This window comes from Lissotriton vulgaris, chromosome 2_2 (genome assembly GCF_964263255.1).
Source record: "Lissotriton vulgaris chromosome 2_2, aLisVul1.2, whole genome shotgun sequence".
NCBI classification, from domain to species: Eukaryota; Metazoa; Chordata; class Amphibia; order Caudata; family Salamandridae; genus Lissotriton; species Lissotriton vulgaris.
Window position 1 is genome coordinate 86,710,254 of NC_141688.1, and position 20,047 is coordinate 86,730,300.

Genomic DNA, 20,047 nt, shown 5'->3' on the forward strand with positions numbered 1-20,047 from the left:
AGGGACCTAGAGGGCCCTCCTTCTTCAGGGGCCCGGGGGGGACAGAGCAGTAGGCACTACTGGGCCAGGTCAGCAGTTAGTGGGGGCATCATCAAAGCAGGGTGGTAGGCTTTCACCATCCCCACTGCAGCGTGGCCCTCCTCCTACACGGCAGCCTGAACTCCTGAAGTGGGGCTTTACAAGTCCTGGGGGCAGTAGGGGGGTCCTAGATGGGTGCAGGGTCCAGCACACAGGCCCAAGTGGCGGTATCCCCTAGCAGCAGGTCGCCTCACATTCCTGTCCCAGCTCTGTCTCAGCACATGACAACTCTACTGCTCTACCTATACCAGAAAGGCTGGAAGCCTCTAGAATTCTCAGGCAAACTAGTTCTAACTGGCTCATTGGGAGGAGTAGAGCACCCTGGGTGCCAGACTTTCCCTCCAAATGCTGGGGTGGCTGGGTACCTAATGACTAGACCGCTAATCTACTGCAGTCAGGTGGCACAACGCCCAGTCATGGCAGCCATTTCAAATACAGCATTTCATCAGGGTACATGTTTACAATGGGGGAAAATACGTGTACACACCATTGCATTGCATTTAACATTACACAGGGCATCTCATACCTCACATGGCCTATACAGTAACCTTTACCATGGGGGAGACATCCTACATTAGGGGGGCGAAAAGCAAAATATTTTGGTAAAAGGGGCCAAGTCTAATAGAATGCATCAGACCCAGGTAATAAAGGGGGACAGACAGGGGGGCCATCTCTCAACAGAGGAAAATACCAATGGAGATGATCCATTGGTCTCTGATGAGGATGATGACCAGGATGCAGCTGATGAAACTCCCCTGGGCAACATAGGGCTGTCTGGAGATGGAGATGGCCATGGTAGGCCCCCCTTCTAACCTTCTAAATAGGATTAACAGTGGAACCAGAAGGCCCAGATCACTGTCCAGTGGTTCTGACCATTCCGATTCCTCAGTAGGGTCCAGTGCCTCTGCCGTGAGGAGGATGACTTCCTCTCAGAGGAGAGAGCACAAAGCTAGGATGAAGAAAGTCAAGCTTAGGATCAAGAGGCAAGAAGTTGCCCTTGCAAAAGAGACCCTAGCTCTTGAGCGAGATAAGAAATTGTGTGGGCTAGAGCCCACTGGTGACAGCATAGTACCTAGAGATAGGGAAAGGTCTCATGACCATAAAAACCTGAACAAGATTGTCCCTCCCTATCAGGTTGGGGATGACATCCACAAATGGATAACTGCTTTGTAAAGGGCCTGCAAAGTGTAAAAGGTCCCCAAGGAGCAGTGGGCAGCAATCTTGTGGCTCTCCTTTTCAGATAAAGGCAGAGATAAGCTCCTAACAGTTAGTGAACAGGATGCTGACAACTACCCTGTCCTGAAGAGTGCTCTGATAGATGGGTTTGGCTTAACCACTAAGCAGGACAGGTTGCTGTTCAGAGACACCCAGAAGACACAGACTCGGGACGGGACTGATTTTGTAGATTGTGCTAATAAGGCTCTGGAGGGCTGGTTACTGGGCAGCAAAGTACAAGACTATACAGGATTGTATAATTTGATTATGAGGGAGCAGATCCTTAATAATTGTCAAAACCAGCTTCTACATCAGCACCTGGTGGACTCTTATCTGACCCCTCCCCAAGAATTGGGAAAGAAGGCAGACAAATGGGTCAGAACCAGGGTGAGGCCTAAAAATCAGGGTGGTGACCAGAAGAAAGATTCTACCAAACCACAAGAGAAAAGTGGGGATAAATCTAAGGACAAATCCACTACAGGGCCCCAATAATCCTCTAATGTTAAGAAACCGTATTGTCATGTATGTAAGCAACCTGGCCACTGGAAAACTGACAGCCGTTGCCCAAAAGCCAGCAATAAAGAAAATATTCCTCCAAGTAATACTCAAACACCTCCTGTTACTACTAGTAGTAATTCCCCAGGTGGTGGGAGTGCCCCCAAAACTTTGGCTGAGTTTACTTGGGGAACTCAGGTGGACTCTGGCCTAACCAGGTCCCCTACTACAGCAACTCTAGTCTGTGAGAATGGCATGGGGTTTGACAATGTCACTGCTTGTCCCAATACCTTGGGCAAGTACAGCCAGTAGCCCCACATCAATGGTCAGAAAGCTGAGGCCTATAGGGACACAGGGGCTAGCATCACTATGGTGACTGAGGGACTAGTCCCCTTAGAACAGCTTTTACCTGGGTTCACATACCAGGTGACCAATATTGATGGAGTGCAGAAGGATCATGCCATGGCAGTAGTAAATCTCAGCTGGGGAGGTGTCACTGGCCCAAAGAGAGTGGCAGTGTCTACAAACTTGCCTGTAGATTGTTTACTGGGCAATGATCTAGAGATCTCAGCCTGGGCTGAAATAGAAAAAGAAACCATTCCAAAATGATAGGCCTTCCTGAAAAGGTTGATAGGGCTGTGATGGTCACAGCCCAAACCCAAACAGATGTTTGTGTTGTGAAGCCTGAAACTATGGATCACTCCACTTGGACAGAGAGCATTGGGAAGGAAGAAAAGTCTCCCTCCCCCCAGACATTAGGTGAGGGTCAGCCTCCTCAGGGAACTGACCCTAACCCTTGTAAAGGAACTGCCCCAGAGGTAGTCAGGCCTGGCCTGGCAGAGCCCCTGATGTCAGTGGACCCTTCCAAGGTGGTACCCAGTCTGGAGTAGGTAACCTGCCCCTCTCTACCCTGCCTCAGTCATCCCAGGGCTATAGAGGTCCGGGAGGCCAGTGGACCCCAAAGGGCCCCCTGTCCAGAGGAACCCCCCCCCCCCATAAGCAGATTAGGGGCACCCAGTCCAGCAGCCCTAGCCAGGTGAAAATTCCTCAAACCTCTGCGGGATCTCCCTTACCCTTGTGTAGGAACCTCCCCCAGATGGACTCTGTTGGACACAGGCAAACCTGGAATCCAGTGGTCCCACACCTGACCTGTCCCTCCAGTGGTCCAACCACAGGGACCCAACCTCCAGCTGTAGGTAGCCAAAGGTTGACCCTGAGAGCACAGTGCAACTCAGTCATGAAAAGAAAGGCATACATGGTGGATAGTGATTGGAGGAAGCCGAGCCCAACATTAGTGGAGCCTCGCTTCAGTACTCCATCCCAGCACCAGTCTTTTACTTTGCCAAAACACCTCATAGGAAGTAAATCTCTATGGTGGAGACCCGCTGAAACCCTTAGGCCGAGGGATTGCTTAGTGGACCATAAGACAGGGTGTAACCATGCTAGTGCAGTTACTTCCTTATATGGCCACTTAGTCAATATAGGCTTTCCTGGGCAAGGATAGCCTTATCTCCTTTTGTTTGGGGGTGGGGGGGAGGTTGTGTAGGAAGGTTGAATCTGACTATATGGTTACCCCAACTTTTTTCCTGGTGTTTTGCTGGTTTTCGACTTAGTTGGCCTGGGACCCTGCTATTCAGGGCCCCAGTCTATCTGCTTTCTCTATAAAATGGACTCCATGTACTTTAGGTACATACCAGATTGGTTACTGGGTCACCCTTGTGAGCCCCTGTATAGTGTACCATAGGTACCCAGGGCATAGGTGCATCCCAGGCCTACCAGGGGCTGGGCATGTATTATGGCTGGCCCTCCAAACTGACACCACAGGTCTGTTCACACAGCCTGGGTAAGGTGGTGTAATCACCCCTTACTTAGATATAGTATACCTATATCTACCTCATATATAGACACATATGCACCTATAAGTCATTCCTATGGTAGGCCTTGACAATCCTGGAGGCAGAGTGCTTGGTTTTATGTGAGAGGGTGCTCTGGCAGGAGCTGAGCCCCTCTGCAGCTTTCCGCACCATCCCCTTATAGCTGTTCTATGATATACCCATAATATATACTCTGAAGTGCATTATAATCCTCGCGGTTAATGCTAACTTTAGTTTGGCTTTATCAAAACATGTTGTGTAAGGTGTCAAACACTTTAGAATACTACCCCCCCCCCCGCCAATTCTGGCGACGGGGGTAGCATTCCACCCTTCTATAGGGAAAAGGCATGTGTGTTACTGCTTTATCCGGTTAAAGTTCAACAGAGCCTCAGCATCACAAAATGGATGCTGCTGCCACAGACAAGAGTCTGACCTCCTGTTGCTGAGGGAAACTCCAGCAAGGGCGGCCTGGATAATAGGCAATAGGTTTCCTGTCCAGGGAGGTGCCAGCACCTCCCCAGACAGGGGTTTTGTGTATTGGGGCAGGGAGCGCTGCATTCAGTGAATGCATCTAGACACTGCCTGGGGCACACAAGGTGCTCCATGCATAGCCCGGTTCAAACCAGTTGCTGGGGCACTCCAGTGCCAGCTCTGGCGCGAAACTGGAGAAAGGGAAAGGGGTATAACCACCCCCTTCTCAGGTCCACCCATAGGAGGGACCTAGGCATGTAATCCAGCCCCCATCCTTAGTATAAGTATAGGAGCTGTGTCCCCAGGACTTTAGATTATCCTGGAAAGAAACTTTGATACAGAACTCTTGGACCTTCGACATTCTATTCTGACTAGAAGACGGAAGACATCTCCCTTGCGGTCAAGGAGTGACCACCCTGTTCAAACAGGCACCATCAGCAACTTTGCCGATCTGCAGTTTCAAGGCTCCTGCCGGAACCCGAAGACTCTGCGACTCAAGAACTGGACTTCTAAACTACTCTGACCCCAACCCACATCCACAGCAAAGCTGAGACCCGTGGCGGACACGAGAGACGTGGGACCGGACATCTTGGACATCCTGCATTTTGCTACCTGCACTCCTTTTCTGAAGCCTCAGTAAGTTGTGCATTGAGGTACGAGAAGCCCCAGCCTCGAGCACCATTTGAACCAAAGCTCAGGCCCCCTCACTCCGCGAGTGTCCCGTGGGCCCCGCCTTCACCTTTTCTTGATGCGTCTTCCCGGTTCCTTGCCCGTTGGCTAGTGAGCCCCCTGAAGACGCCATCTTGAATCTAACTTGTGATCCTGTTTGCTCCAGATTCCCTGAAAAGGAGAAGCACCACAGACCTTGCTGGCCTGCAATAGAGCCAATCTTGACATCCTGCGTGGTTTGCGGTTGCCAAGGCTTGTTGGGTCCAATCCGGACACCGACACCACAGCCAACTAGATCCTTTGTGGGATAGCTCGAATCCAGCGCCTGGTCATCGTCAATGCTTCCTGGACCTCGTGGCTGAAGAGACAAACTCACCTTCTTCACCTTCAAGCGCACAACATCGCCTGGTTCCTTCCTGGTCACTGGCTAGTGACCCAGACTCTGTCCCCTCTGCTTTCAGGTTCTTCACATCACCGATCCACCCTTGGATCCACCTGGACACTTTTCCTCTGGTCACCTGCAGCACTTCTTTGCAGATCTCCATAGAAACCGACGACGAAACCCGACACGAAAAGACACCTATGCACCTGGCTTCCCTGGGTGAGGTAACACGAGTACTCCAGTGCTCCTGTGGGTCTTGACTCTCGAAGTGTAGTTTAAAAGGGTTCCATCCTAGTCCATCTGGAAGTGTCTTTAAACAGTAACAGTAGGAGCCCTAATACCGGTCGGAAACGGCCGATTTCGCCCGTTTCCGACCGGTATTAGGGTTTTCTAATGTAGGAGCATGCTTTACAGAATCGGTATTTTACCGAATCTGTATTTACAGATTCGGCAAAATTACCGAATCGGTAAATACAGACTCGGTAAAAATACCGATTCTGTAAAAGCACATGTAGGTAGCACATCTTTGAGTGCCGCAGGCCTTTCAGATTCGGTATTTTACCACCCAATCCAATTGGGTGGTAAAATACCGAATCCAGGTGTGCATGCACATCTGTGCATGCACACCTGTGCAATGTGACACACAGACATGCCCTTAGGGCATGTATGTGTGCCACATGTCACACAAGTCCGGAATTTGGGTGCCAGAGGGTGTCAAAGTGACACCCCCTGCACCCTTGGAAAAATCGGAATTTACCGAATCGGTAAATACCGTTTCGGTACTCACCATTGATTCCAATGGGCTTCAAGGCCCATAGGAATCAATGGGGGATACCGATTCTGTATTTACCGAATCGGTAAATACCGAATCTTACAGATTCGGTATTTACCGATTCTGAAATACCTACATGTGCCCCCTTCTATTTTACCACTTCTTAAATACCGAATCGGTAAAATTCGGTATTTTAGAAGTGGTAAAATAGAATTACCTACATCTAGCCCTCAGTAACTTCTTCGTTTCCCATTATAAGTCAATGGTAACTCGCGACTGTGTTTAGACACTGCACTCGTCTCCCGTGGGCCTCCTACTTCCTAACCTTTGGTTGTTTAGTGTAGCCCCAGTGATTCTACAGGCCCTAGGCCTGCTTTCTAACTCTCACGTGGTTCTTATACCACTTTCTTAGTATATGGTTCGTGAGGCCCCTTAGGGCATAACTGTATATGTGCAACTTATCGTATGCTAATTGAGTAACTTGTGATGTACTTTTACCTCTGACCTCATAAAGAGTGCAGAGGGGTTGTGTTTAGAATAAATAGATATATATTTGAGTCTTACCTGGGCTGGTCCATGCTACCACTAGGATACCTTTCTATAAGGTTGACTTTACAAACACCATCAATAAGGGTTGATTAGACTGGTGCAAGGTGCCCACTAGAATTAGTGGACATCATATGCCAGGCTAACTTCTCACATCTTCCATTTAAAAATGCTGATTAGGGTCACCACTGCCTCAGTCAACCAGGAAAAATGTAAACGGTCTATGGGGAACGAATGACGAAATGCATTAATTACACAAGTACTGGAAAATAAGTATTTTGTTCATCTCCAGATTTTTTAACAGACAACATACATAATACTCAACTGATTTAGAGACCTGTGAGTCACTAATCAAAGCTGATGGAGGAGTGGGAGGGCTTAAATAAGAGTCAACGCTTTGATGGGACCCAGGTTTGTTCAATCCTGGGAGGCGGCATGCTCTGCCAATCACGTGATCAGCTGCGACAATATTCAATGTCACCACTTAAAACACTAATATACTGCAGGAGCACTTTCAGGTCACAGACTATATAAAGGTAGGCCCACATTTCACACTTCAGCATTTTAAAGTGGCTTTCATTGCTTCTGACCTATGCATGCATTATTGCTGATGGTGCTTTAATCCATGGATTCCTGTGACACCATAGCATAGCAGCACTGCTGAGAATGTCACAGTAACCTCACTACAACAAGAACCTTCATAGACAGCGGATGGGCTTTTTTTCTAACTGGTATTGGGCAGGTAATCGGATCATCTCCTGTTATCACATTTTTCAGACTCTCAAAAAGTAGAGTTGTGAACTCTGTTTCTACGAGAGTGGAACTTTATTTGACTTTCTTTTAGCAAATACATCTGTGAGGATCTGAGTCGCAAGATGTGAAACAGAAGGCCATCCAACTAGTTCATCTGTTCTGGTAGGTGCCTTCCACTTGGGGTTTTGAGGGATCCACCAGATTGTGTGTGTTCATTGCCTGATACAAGGCCAGGGCCTTCTTTATTTTATTCATTTTGCATTTTTTTCAACAACCCAGTGTTGTCAGAGTGTTTTACAATTTAACATAATAGCAGAGATCAGTCTAGCCTTACATTAAACATTGGTGGAACAACAACCAGATTAAATGTATGACATTATTTTAGTATTGGGGTGATGTCATCGAATTTATAGGTGCCTGAAAGTAAAATTGTTGAGGATGGCCATTAGTGGTGCGAGAGAGTATTTAGGGACCCCCATGAGAGATGGGTTGCTGAGTTTGATGTGGCAAAAAACAACGTATTGGACGACGAGGCAAAGAACAATTGGTGGAAGCAAATGTTTGAGTTATTTAGGGACAGTAGCGAGAGTCTAGCAGATTTGTAGGTGTAGTTGATGGGAGATGTCATAGAAATGGAATGGCCCACCCAAATGCTTAGTGATTTTACTTTGGTTGAGGGATGTGGGTGGAAGCCAGGCACTCCAGCTCCTGGAGCCATTCAAAGTTGCTTGTACATGAGGATGACTATCCTGTCCTGCAGATTTACTAAGCGTCTTTCACATTGAAGATGTGACGTAGGGCGCCAGGTGTGATTTTCTTCTGTGTGTTTAAATATAAATGGCGAACACCACAGGTGTTTTAAAATGGATGAGGCATTCAGAGGACCTATGCCGCTTTTGAACACTAGATAAATCAACCTCAAGTGTGCACCTTCCATCGAGTATGCACAAGACCAGGGATTCCAACAGGCATGAAGCGTAAGGGAGCTGGAACCCATATGAGCACTGTCCCCTGTGCCTGTCTAATTGTCATTCACTTTCAGTACCCACACCCAATGCGGAAGAGCATCTCACCAGTCCATCAGCGCCACTTCGTCCCCGGCCTGTAATCCGAAAAGAGATCTGCACCTCCCAGTGCTCAAATGAGGCTTTGTACTTGGACCACACTGATCCACTCTTGCTTCTCAGGGACGGTACTAAACGAACCTCCTCATTTCCGGGTATGGCATCTGTGGGACAAGAGAATCATTAAAGGCAGCAAAGATTGCAAAAGATACCCTGCTGCAGTGAGTACAGCATGAGACTGACAGATAATCCCACCTATGCCTTGACTTTATGGTATCACCCAGCATGTGCACACCATGATGAAGGAGTAACACCAACGCTTAGCTCTTAGGGTAGAACACTGCAGGAAAAACACAACCTACCCCTTGAGAAACGAGACAACTAGGAAGTAATTAGTCATCCATCATTAAAGTCGGGCAAAGTCCTACTTACGTACTTTCCATTTTCCAAACTAAGTCTTGATGGAGACTTTATCAGAAGGGGGCATGGACTGGAAGCCAATCAAGATGAATGGGTATCCTAAGACATCCCACGTGGGAAGCTCTTTCATTGGTAGTCCTTGGCTCTGTGAGGTGTACTGATGCCTGATGTAAGTTGGTTGAAGGCCAGCACTCATCCTTACTTCTTGAAGTCTCATGGGGTCTCTGGGTTTGGTCTGTGTTCTACACACTGTTTTGCCCTGACCTGCATGATCATGGTTAGGGGTCAGGACATATCAGGGGGCAGTGCTGATCTACTGGGGTCTGGAGCTTGAGGTCTGTGAGAAGTTGTGCTGTGGGGAACAGACCTATGCAATGCACATTGCAGCATGGACAGCAATTAAGGGGGTGCCCCGGTGCTTTTCATTTCTAGCAGGAAATGTTTGATGGAGGGACCTGCAGCCCCAATGCTGTATTCGATGGTGGGCTTCTATTAATTTTTGTTTTGAGAGAGGGAATAGCTTGGATACCATGCAGCAAAATCCTCTGAGCCGAAAAAACACAAAACTGTGTAGGGAGGGGTAGAGGGTGGTTGGGGGTTGGCCGGGGGGTCTGTTTGCCCCAAACTGCATCACAATGTGTAAGAATCCCTACTTTGAAGGTCCATCCATAACCCCCTCCCCATCAAACAGGGACATTTTGATCATGTTCCAGTAAACTTCAAAGTCTACATCACAGACCACAGAGAAGCAGGTGCCAAAATACTGTTATGTAAGGTTGTCAGTGTTTTATAGCACACTAATCACCCATGAGAGTATCCAGGCACTCTGTAGCAGGGGTGTGTGGCCACCCTTGTGACATCCTCAAAAAGCCAAGTCTGCAGCGTCTTGCAAAAGTCAAGAAGAGAGGAAGAGGCTTTGATTTTTTTCTGGGAGATTTTTCCAGCTTTAGGGGCCAGCTACAAGAAGGTGTGGCCCCCTACACTGATTTTGTGTATACGTGGAGTGTGTGCTAGTCAGAGACCGGCAGAGAGGAGGGGTCTGCACAGTTGGTGGATGCGAAAGTCCGATTACATGGCAGAAGATATAGCAAATTGGTACATCAAACATAAACCAAGATCTCAGTAAGAATGTGTTCTGTTTATGCAGCTGTGCTAAGTAATGCAGGGATACTGAGGTCTATATAAAGAGCAAAACTTACAGCACTCTCTGAACCATCTCTAAAAAATGTCTTCACCTAATAAATAAAATCCTCAGGTCTGCCAGTCTCTGCCTACTGTCAACCCAGACATTTAGATACAACAAATTATGTGGTCGATCTCCCCCTGTATAGTGCTCCTATCTAGTACTCCCTAAATATTTTACAAAGTATGCAGTTCCATAGTTCCAGTCCTCTTGTTCCAAAGTACTGTTTGTAGGACCAGTTCAAGGTCTCAGGAGAGGTTGTCTAGACCCTCACCCTCACCCACTGGAGTGGCATGATTCCTCATGTGGTCAATTTCTCGTTGGTTGGGTGCTACAATATACAAGAGGCCCCCCAAGAGGGCTTTTTATTGATATTGGAATTATTTATTGAGTGCATGAATGCCTGAAGAGGTTTTGGCGCTGTCATCTGATTAGAGTCAACAGAACATTTGCGGGAACGTGGGAAAAGCCAAGATTTGAGTTGTCTTCTGAAGCTGGTCATATTCTGCTGGTTTTTCAGATGTCCAGGAAGTTGGTTCCATTGTTTGCTAGTGGGCCATACAAACCCTCTGCCACCCCAAAATGTCTCGTGCTATTTGAAAAATATAACTGTTCTGTTGGCCACTGGGCATAAAGATCTACACTGTTGCCTGGATCTAGTCCATGAAGGCATTGACACGCCAAACAGAGTGATATAAAGGCCACTCGTTTCTTAACAGGGAGCCAATCAAGCTCCACTAGAGCTTGTGAAATTGATTGAAATGTTGGTATTCTCTTAAGAGACAAGCAGCCACATTCTCCCGTAGTTGGAGTTTGTATAAAGATAGTTGGTGAATGCCCTGGTTTTGGACATTTTAATAATTCAGCCTGGACAGTACCATCGTAATAACAACTGACTTCTGAAGGCGAAAAAGGATGAACGGAAGAATTTTCCTCAAAGTTCTATGTAAGAAAAAACTAGAGGAGAGAAGTTTATTCATTTGATCTCTATAAGTTAGAATAGCATCAAAGATCATCCCCAGATTTCTGACTTGCTGTACCGGGGTTGGAAGGGGGCCCAAAGTTTGGGGTCACCATGGCGGGTTCCAAAAGGAGGTATCCTTACCAAAGAGGAGAACCTCTTCTTTTTCTGATTTTAATTTAAGACAGTTTTTTTTATCCAGCCAGTGATTGAAGCAGTAAGAAGCATCTTCAACTTTTCTTGGATTGGATACTGTAATTTGAGTGTCGTCAGCATAGAAAATAGAGGAAAACCAAAAGTCCGGATCAGTTTAGCCAGTGAAGAGTGTGGGGCTCAATGATCACCCCTGAGGGGTACCACATAGTAATGTAAACGATTTTGCTATAAAGATTCTGAGGGAGACTGTCAGTTCTCTGTCCATGATAAAGGGTCAAAGTAAATCCAATGTTGTTCCACAAATCCCAATCTTCGCTAGGAGATCAATGAGGATCGTGTGACTCACAGTGTTGAAGGCCACAGACAGATCTAAAAGGACCAGAGCGGCCTTCCCTCCTTCATCTATAATTGACCTCCGCTGTGGTCACGATCAGGGTCGATTCTGTAAAGTGATTTGTTCTAAAACCATTTTGGGCCTCGTCATGGATCTCATTTAAATATTTTGATAGGGTAGTTTTAAGATGTTGGTCTAGAATTTTTTCCGACATTGGTAAGCGAGTAATTGGGCGGGAGTGTTTTTTCCTTGTTGGAGTTGAGGGATGGTTTCTTTAGCAGGGGAAGAATGGAAACCTTTTTCCATTCAGAAGGAAAATGACCAGAAGTATTAATACTATTCAGCAGAGTGGTAAGAGAGGCAACCACTGTCTCTACTATATCATGGAGAATTCTTGGGGGGCAGGAGTCTGAAGGTGCGCCGGATATGGTGAAAGCAATTAGCTCCAACACTCCTTCAGTAAGAAGAGAGAGCTTGCCCAACTCTGCCTCGCCGGTGGACTAGTAATTAATCTACTGATGCCCTAAGATTTAAATTTCCGCTGGTGTCCAATTCTCCATTAAACCTCTGATTCATTCTTGAAATAACTGGCTAACTTATCAGATAGAAGCTGGTTAGGAGTCATTGTGCTGCTCGAATTTCAACTGTTTTGAAAAGCTTTCTTAAGGAGTTTTTTGCTTGTTAAATTTTCTCAGTAAAATAAGGAGGTTTTTAAAATAATAATTGCATTTTTGTATTCTGAATGAATAGTCTCTATTTAGATCTTCTATATTGTTATATCTTTCTATATTTACATCTTTCTTTTGCCCATTGGTCAAGAAAGTACCTTACCACTGGCAGTCGCACTTATTACTGTAGGGGTGCCTTGTAGTAGTAGTTTAACCAGGTATCTGATTAAAATTAACTAAGGGTTACGGAACTTCTTCATTTTCAGTGGATGCTTTTGTCAAGGGTTAATAATAGAGAGCACTTATGGGGTATTAATGACCTCAGAGTTCGCTAAAGGGTCAACATGCTTCTTGACATGTATGCTCAACCCTGGCAATTCATCGTGACCAAAACCTAATATACTAGGTGAGCAACCCAAAACTGTGTGATTGGAGCCCACCTAAATTAAAGGTAGTAGGGTAATTTAACTAAATCTACTCACCTATTCTGGAGGATGGTTCTTTGGTAATAAATGTGAACCAGATGATGTACTGATCAGGTCCCTTGAGAAGACACAGGGTGAGACTTCAGGACTATTGTTAGTTGTCAATAGAAGTCCACGAAATTTGCCTGAAAAGCCTCCACAAACCTGAATGGCACGGAAATTACTCAACTGGCTGGTGAGAGACAGGATGATGGCCTTTTAATAGGTTCTATTGCTTTGCAGAGACTCAGAGTAAAAGATCAGTGATGTCATTTGAGATGTCATCAGTGATGTCACTGACCATGTCATGAGTGATGTAATATGTGAGGTCATAAGCAGTGCAATGTGGGCTTAAGTTATAGTTAGCTCAGGTAACTATAACTGCTGAATTTCACTGGTTTTGTACGAGTGAAATCTGAGCCTAACTATAATGTTACTGTAACCTTTGTGTTTTTAAGGGAATTTCTAAGGTTTTTCAAAAACTGTTTCCTAGCTATGACATCCCTGTAACCTTTGTTTTTTAAGAGTAGACTCATGAGTCTTTGGGTGAGTCTGTGAGTGGGTGCAAGAGTGTTTGACATGGTGTATGAATGTCAGGGTGGGACTGTGAATGGGTGTATGAATGTCTGAGTGAGTATGTCAATGGGTAAGTGAGTGTGTGACTGAATCCATGAGTGGTTATAAGAGTCGCCGGTGGGTCTGTAACTAGGCGCATAAGTCTTTGAGTGGGTATGTGGGTGGGTGCATGAGTGTCTGAGTGGGTATATGAGGGAGTGCAAGAGTCACTGTATAGATATATATAGTTGGTGCATGAATCTCTGAGTGGATCTCTGACTGGATGAATGAATCTGAGTGGGTATATGAGTATTCACATGAGTCTCTTGCTGAGTCTGTGAGTGGGTGCAACAGTGTCTGAGTGGGTATGTGCGTGGGTGTATGAGTTGGTAGGTGAGTAGGGTGTATGACTCTTTAAGCCCCTATGTTATAGTTGTTTGAGTTAACTATAACTGGTGAATTTCTCTGTGTGTGATTAAAATAAATGTTTTTTCGATACAAAACTTGTGTCCCTACAACTCCTATTTCTGAAACATGGGGCAGTATACCACCACTCTGACCCCTTATGTCAGACTTTTCAGAAATTTTCAGCCCCGGGACCTGTTCCCTGTATGATAAAATGGCAGCCACAGCTTTCTGTTCAGGTTACAGCCAGCCAATCACTGCATTCCAGTTGCCACAAGCATTCACGATGTTCTGCGATGTCGCCACAAAACATCCTCGAACACAGATTTCACAATATTTTCCAACTTAAATTTCTAAAGAATATCGTAAAAGATTTACACCAAATAACAAAAAACACAAACGGCATAACAACATCTAACTTTCTAAGTTCTTTGATTCCTATTTTGCATAATTTATTCAGCACTCTAAGCCTGAAACTAACTTTGTTTTGGGTTATCCTGGGTGCTCCCTTGTGTCTGGGAAAAGCTATACCTCTCTGAAGAGCTATAATGAGAGTGAAACACATGGCAGGGGTTGCTTTTATGCATTCCAGGTTGTCGTGGATGGTATTTTACCAATCCAAAACCGTAATGCTGTGCCTGGAGTGGTAAAAGTCTTTTGTCATTTTACAGCACGGCATAGATTGCACTTTGCTAATCCTATGCTTAAAGATTTTGCTGTATATATGGCAAAAGGCTTTGTCCCTTTCTAGCTCGGCGTGAATGGCGCCGGGCTTATCCTATGCTTGAAAACTTTGCTAGAAAAACATACATATATTTTAGTGGCAGTCGCCCCTGTGTAGTAATAGTTAGGACAACAGTGCCATAGGGAAATAATTTTTTGGTTTGCTAAGAATTTTGGCACCTTTTAACGAATCTCCACAAATGTTTCCCCAAAAAAGTCCATCATCCTGACCATCTTCTTGAAGGTTTCAGAGTGACCCATCAAGCAGGGGGAGTCGGTAGAAGGGGGGTAGGGCTGCATGTAGACTGCGTATTACTGGTGTGGTCGACCCTGAGGCCGACCAAACAGCCAGCTCCAACAACAGTGGGCAAGCCACTCCTCCCCTGTCTGGAGCAGGATCGCTCACCTGCCCGCCCCCAACCAAACTCTTCTGCTTTTTCACAGTGTGAAAAGCAGAAACATAAAATGGTATTCATAATACCACTTTATGTTTCTGCTTCTCGCACTGCGAGAAAGCAGTGGGGCGACATTCCTCCGCCCACGTGGAAGTGTAGCCCGATACCTCTATGGTTTGTGCATAAACCAAGGGCTCTCTGAGGCTACCATGGTGGGCCTGCAGGCTCTTCAAGAACAATAAATAAATCTTTGTAGAGTAGGCAGGCAGATCAAAGATAAAAGCCATAGAAACAATGCATATTGTTTCGTCAATTAACCTTTTCCATGCTCATGACGAGCTGAACTCGTCATGAGGCACGGTGCTCATGACGAGCTGAGCTCGTCATGGGCCGTGGAACGCTCAGGTGCGGGGAGAATTCCCCTGCTGTGCTGAGCGTTCCACGGGAACCAATGCACCTGTGACGAGCTCAGCTCGTCATGAGCACAGGAGCACTGTAGCTCATGACGAGCTCAGCTCGTCATGAGCATGGGAGCGCTGTGCGCGTCCCCCTCCCCCCCAACACAGCGGGGGAATTACCCCCGCAGCGAAGGGGTTAACATGATTGTGATGAGTAATATTCAGGTGATTTTAGAAGCACAGAGAAGGTGAAGCGTCCTAAAAGAAGGGGAAACTATGTACTTTTAGGAATAATTTATACTCCATCCATTACCAGTCTGAATTCAGAATATTTTTGAATATGTCTGTGTGTTATTGTCACATCCTGTAATGTTCAAAATGGCATATGGTATAGCACACATCTGCCAGTACTAAGACCTTGCACCGCTGAAGGCTGTCTGAGATGTGGTATCTGATGACTTTGTTTAATTGACCTGGGAAATCGGTCAAAATCATGCAATACATTATTCTAGAAATACCAGTGTGATCTACGCACTGAAAGAGATTGTAATGTAATTTCTTGAAGTAATTAATATTCATACAGTCATCACTACTTTGAAATGAAAGTCTTAATTTTTTTAATTATATGGTAGGCTGTATTCCTTGGATTATTGAATATTGGTTGTTCAATTATATTTTAGGACACTTCCCCCAGAGAACATCCTTTACAATGCAACTTTTACCACGCAGTGCCTTTACGACGCAACTTTTACAACGCAAACCATTACAACGCATTGCGCTGGGGGGCGCTCTAGGATAGGGAATAGGTTTAATGTACTATCCAACACCTTCCCTACTATCCACGGGGACTGGAGTTGGAATAGTAAATTAAACTATTCACTATCCAGCGCCTCAAAGCACTATGGGCCCGATGTAGGTGGCCTTTACCGGTCGGTAACGGCCGATTTCGGCCGTTACCGACCGGTAAATGGGTCAATGAGATGTAGGGGGACCTTGTTTACCGATTCGGTATATTTACCGAATCGGTAAAGTTACCGAATCTGTAAAATACTGAATCGGTATTCATACCGATTCGGTATTTTACATATGTAGGTGGGACTCTTCTGAGTCCCAGAGGCCTTACAGAATCGGTATTTTACCATGAAATAAAACCTCATGGTAAAATACCGATTCCGGTGTGCATGCACATGTGTGCATGCACACCTATGCCATGTGACAGGCAGACATGCCCTTAGGGCATGTATGCCTGCCACATGGCACCCACGCCTGTATTGGGGGTGCCAGAGGGTGTCAAAGTGACACCCCCTGCACCCTTGATGGATTCGGTATTTACCGATTCGGTAAATACCGAATCGATAATGCCCATTGATTCCTATGGGCTTCAAAGCCCATAGGAAGCAATGGGCATTACCGATTCGGTAATTACCGAATCGGTAAATACCGATTTTTACCGAATCGGTAATCAAAACATCTGGATTACCTACATTTCCCCCCCTCCAATTTACCACTTCTTAAATACCGAATCGGTATGATTCGGTATTTAAGAAGTGGTAAAGTGGAGTTTACCTACATCGGGCCCATAGCGTTGTAAAGGCATGCGTTGTAAAAAACGCGTTGTAAAGGCATGCGTGGTAAAAGCATGCATTGTAACATCATACATCCCTCCCCCCTGATGAAGGGCTTGTCCTGAAATACATTGGGATTTGTAAAAAAAAATTATGTTAATTTACTATCAATGTGTGATGATCCAACACGATAAATACGAATACTTCAAATTAAATAAATGAAGACTTTCATTTCAGAGGAGTGATGACTGTATGAATATTAATGACTTCAAAAAATTACATTACTACGCCAACTAGGAGTGCAAGGTGGGGACGTTGCCCTTTTTTAAGACAACGCAATAGGTGTGGTTATGATAGATCAGAAGCGATACCCACCAGCACCCAAAACAGATCTACACAGAAGAAAAGTACAACCTTTCACAGTATGTTAGTAGGAGTGCCACAACTTATATCTAAGACTTTAACAATGCGTAACAAAAATCATTTTGTTGTAAATAATAATGAGAATGTTCCGAAATACTAGACTGTGAATTAAATATTACTAAGGCCTGCAGAAGGGGTAGTGGTCTTCAGAATGTCTCAATCAGTCCCGTTATGCTCACTCTGTTGGACATGTACGCCCTTTTTCTCTCCATATTTCGTTCATCTGCATACGATGCACCTCATCTTGTTCCTCTTGAGCAGGGTTCTCCAAAGTTGGTCCTGGATGTCCGGATCCATGCAAGATTTAGTATATTCCCATTCAGATAAATGTAGTTATCTTAAAAATCTGGCATAGATATGGCCCATCAGGACTGACTTTGCAGCACCCAGCTCTCGAGCAAATGCAAAAACCACAGTTGATGGACAGAATGCAGAACAATGTCATACATTCACCCCAGTACAGAGATCTGGGCCTAAATCCATCGTTTTTTGCACTCCACAGCACCCCAGTTCAGACATGGCCATATGCAAATCAGTCTGACCCTGTGCCTCATGGGAACAGTCCAGCCCGAACTGCCAAGCCATGTCTTCCCTGGACCGGAAACAAGCTTCCGAGGATCGGTTTCTGGCATTCCAGCCGTCTTCAGCCCGGCTTGCTTGAATCCAGTGGTAAAGTGAGCAAGGGACTCACGTCTGAGCATACCCTGCCACACTTATGGCGGCCAAAAGCGGTACAAAAGGGGGTGGTGATGGACGGAGCATCTGAATCAATCAAACACTCACACCCAGTCAAAAGATCTGGGTTTAATCCATCACCGTTCTTTAGCCCACTCTGCCACCCCAGTTCAGACATGGCTATATGCAAATCAGTCTGACCCTGTGCCTCACGGGAACAGTCCAGCCCAAACTGCCAAGCCATGTCTTCCCTGGACCAGAAACAAGCTTCCGAGGACCGGTTTCTGGCATTCCAGCCGTCTTCAGCCCGGCTTGCTTGAATCCAGTGGTGTGGAGTGCATGGGACTCACGTCTGAGCATACCCATCCCACTCGGGGTGACAAATGCAAAAACCACAGTTGATGGACAGAATGCAGAACAATGTCATACATTCACCCCAGTACAGAGATCTGGCCCTAAATCCATCGTTTTTTTGCACTCCACACCACCCGAGTACAGACATGGCCATATGCAAATCAGTCTGACCCTGTGCCTCATGGGAACAGTCCAGCCCAAACTGCCAAGCCATGCCTTCCCTGGACCAGAAACAAGATTCCGAGGACCGTTTTCAGGCATTTCAGCTGTCTTCAGCCCGGCTTGCTTGAATCCAGTGGTGTGGAGTGCATGGGACTCACGTCTGAGCATACCCATCCCACTCGGGGTGACAAATGCAAAAACCACAGTTGATGGACAGAATGCAGAACAATGTCATACATTCAGCCCAGTACAGAGATCTGGCCCTAAATCCATCGTTTTTTTGCACTCCACACCACCCCAGTTCAGACATGGCCATATGCAAATCAGTCTGACCCTGTGCCTCATGGGAACAGTCTAGCCCGAACTGCCAAGCCATGCTTTCTCTGGACCGGAAACAAGCTTCTGAGGACCCGTTTCTGGCATTCCAGCCATCTTCAGCCCGGCTTGCTTGAATCCAGTGGTGTGGAGTGCATGGGACTCACGTCTGAGCATACCCATCCCACTCGGGGTGACAAATGCAAAAACCACAGTTGATGGACAGAATGCAGAACAATGTCATACATTCACCCCAGTACAGAGATCTGGGCCAAAATCCATCGTTTTTTTGCACTCCACACCACCCCAGTTCAGACATGGCCATATGCAAATCAGTCTGACCCTGTGACTCTGCTCAGTCCCTCATGAATACACTACCTTGCATCTCCATCACTTTACCATCCCCCAAACATGCACAAAGCACATACTGACCTGTCGGCTCTGCATTTTATTCAGTGGCGGCTGCTACCGAACCCGGGGTGCATGGGGGAGGAATGAATTTTAAAAAAAGCACCTACCTGGGTACGGCCGGCCTCTCTCCTTCTCCTCTTCTTCCTGTCTTAAGTCCTGCGGGCACAGAAGCACATATGCTCCCAGACTCCCTTAGCCAATCATGACGCTGCTGTGGGGCGCTAGAGGGCGCACTGCAGCATGGCCGCACTGCCGTGAGGCTCCTGCAGCCCGGAGCTTCTATCCGTCCATTTATCCTCTTAATCGTCACCAGTCCCTACCCTGACCCTGGATTCTGACTGGGTTAGCTGCTGACCGCACTCGGTCCAACTCCTGTGCCGATCGGAGCTTGCTGGCCGGAGGTAGAGGTCCCGGAAGATTCCCCGCCGGACACGCTGGAGGACAGGTACTCCGCGGTCCGGCGTTCCTGCTCACTCTAGACCGCTGCTTCACACGTGGGGTGGAGGCCCGATCCCCTCCCCCTCAGGGACTCTTCGTGGCTGTCCGCTCGGCCGCGGCCGGCGGCTGTGCCTGGGGCTCGTATCCTGTGGAGCCTTGTATGCAGCGCCGGTGCAGGTACCACACTGGACTGCGGCGGAGGGGCTGCGGCAGGGACGCCGATCTTCCCTCTGCCTTAAGTGGCAGCCATTGCGCAGGCGGGAGTGGCGGGGCGTCCGCGCCTGCTCGTGCCCCCGTCTGTGGTGCCTCCTTGTCCGCCTGGACTCTGGCTGATACGCGCGGCGGTGGGGAGCAGTGGATAAGGCTGTTACTGAAGGGGATTGCTGGCCGCACTGCTGAGAAGCCGCCTGGACACCATTTGGCGCTATTTTCGTCGCGACGGTTGCTTGATGGCGGAGCCTGCCGTGCTGGATAATGCGCTATGGCGCTCCATTGTCTACGATAGCGCCAGACCCATCTGACTACACTATCGATTGCTGCCTCCTGCTGTGCATTACACACTACGTTGTCCTGATTGTACTGCCCGGCTCTGTGGAAAACGTCGCCGGTGCTGGTTCCTGCGCACCACCCTTGTCGCAATTCGTAAGTGGCGCTTCCCTTTCTGTTCTATGGTGTGATATGTTGGGCCACTGTTGTGCCCTTTCAGACTTCTCTCACCTGCTG

At 46.9% G+C, this 20,047-nt stretch overlaps 1 protein-coding gene across 3 annotated transcripts in view; it reads right to left on the bottom strand.

The window, feature by feature from the left end:
* Nucleotides 1-20,047, bottom strand: part of LMAN1L (lectin, mannose binding 1 like) — a 403,151-nt gene that overhangs the window by 370,995 nt on the left and 12,109 nt on the right. For 2 of the 3 annotated variants that reach the window (XR_015309176.1, XM_086959336.1), the window contains exon 2: nt 8,329-8,483. The exons of the other annotated variant lie outside the window; for it this stretch is intronic. Coding sequence is in view for 1 of the 2 variants with exons in the window: in XM_086959336.1 (XP_086815462.1) it covers nt 8,329-8,483 (155 nt within the window). In the remaining variant the exon portion in view is untranslated. The remainder of the gene's footprint in view (nt 1-8,328; nt 8,484-20,047) is intronic. 3 annotated transcript variants of the gene reach the window in all.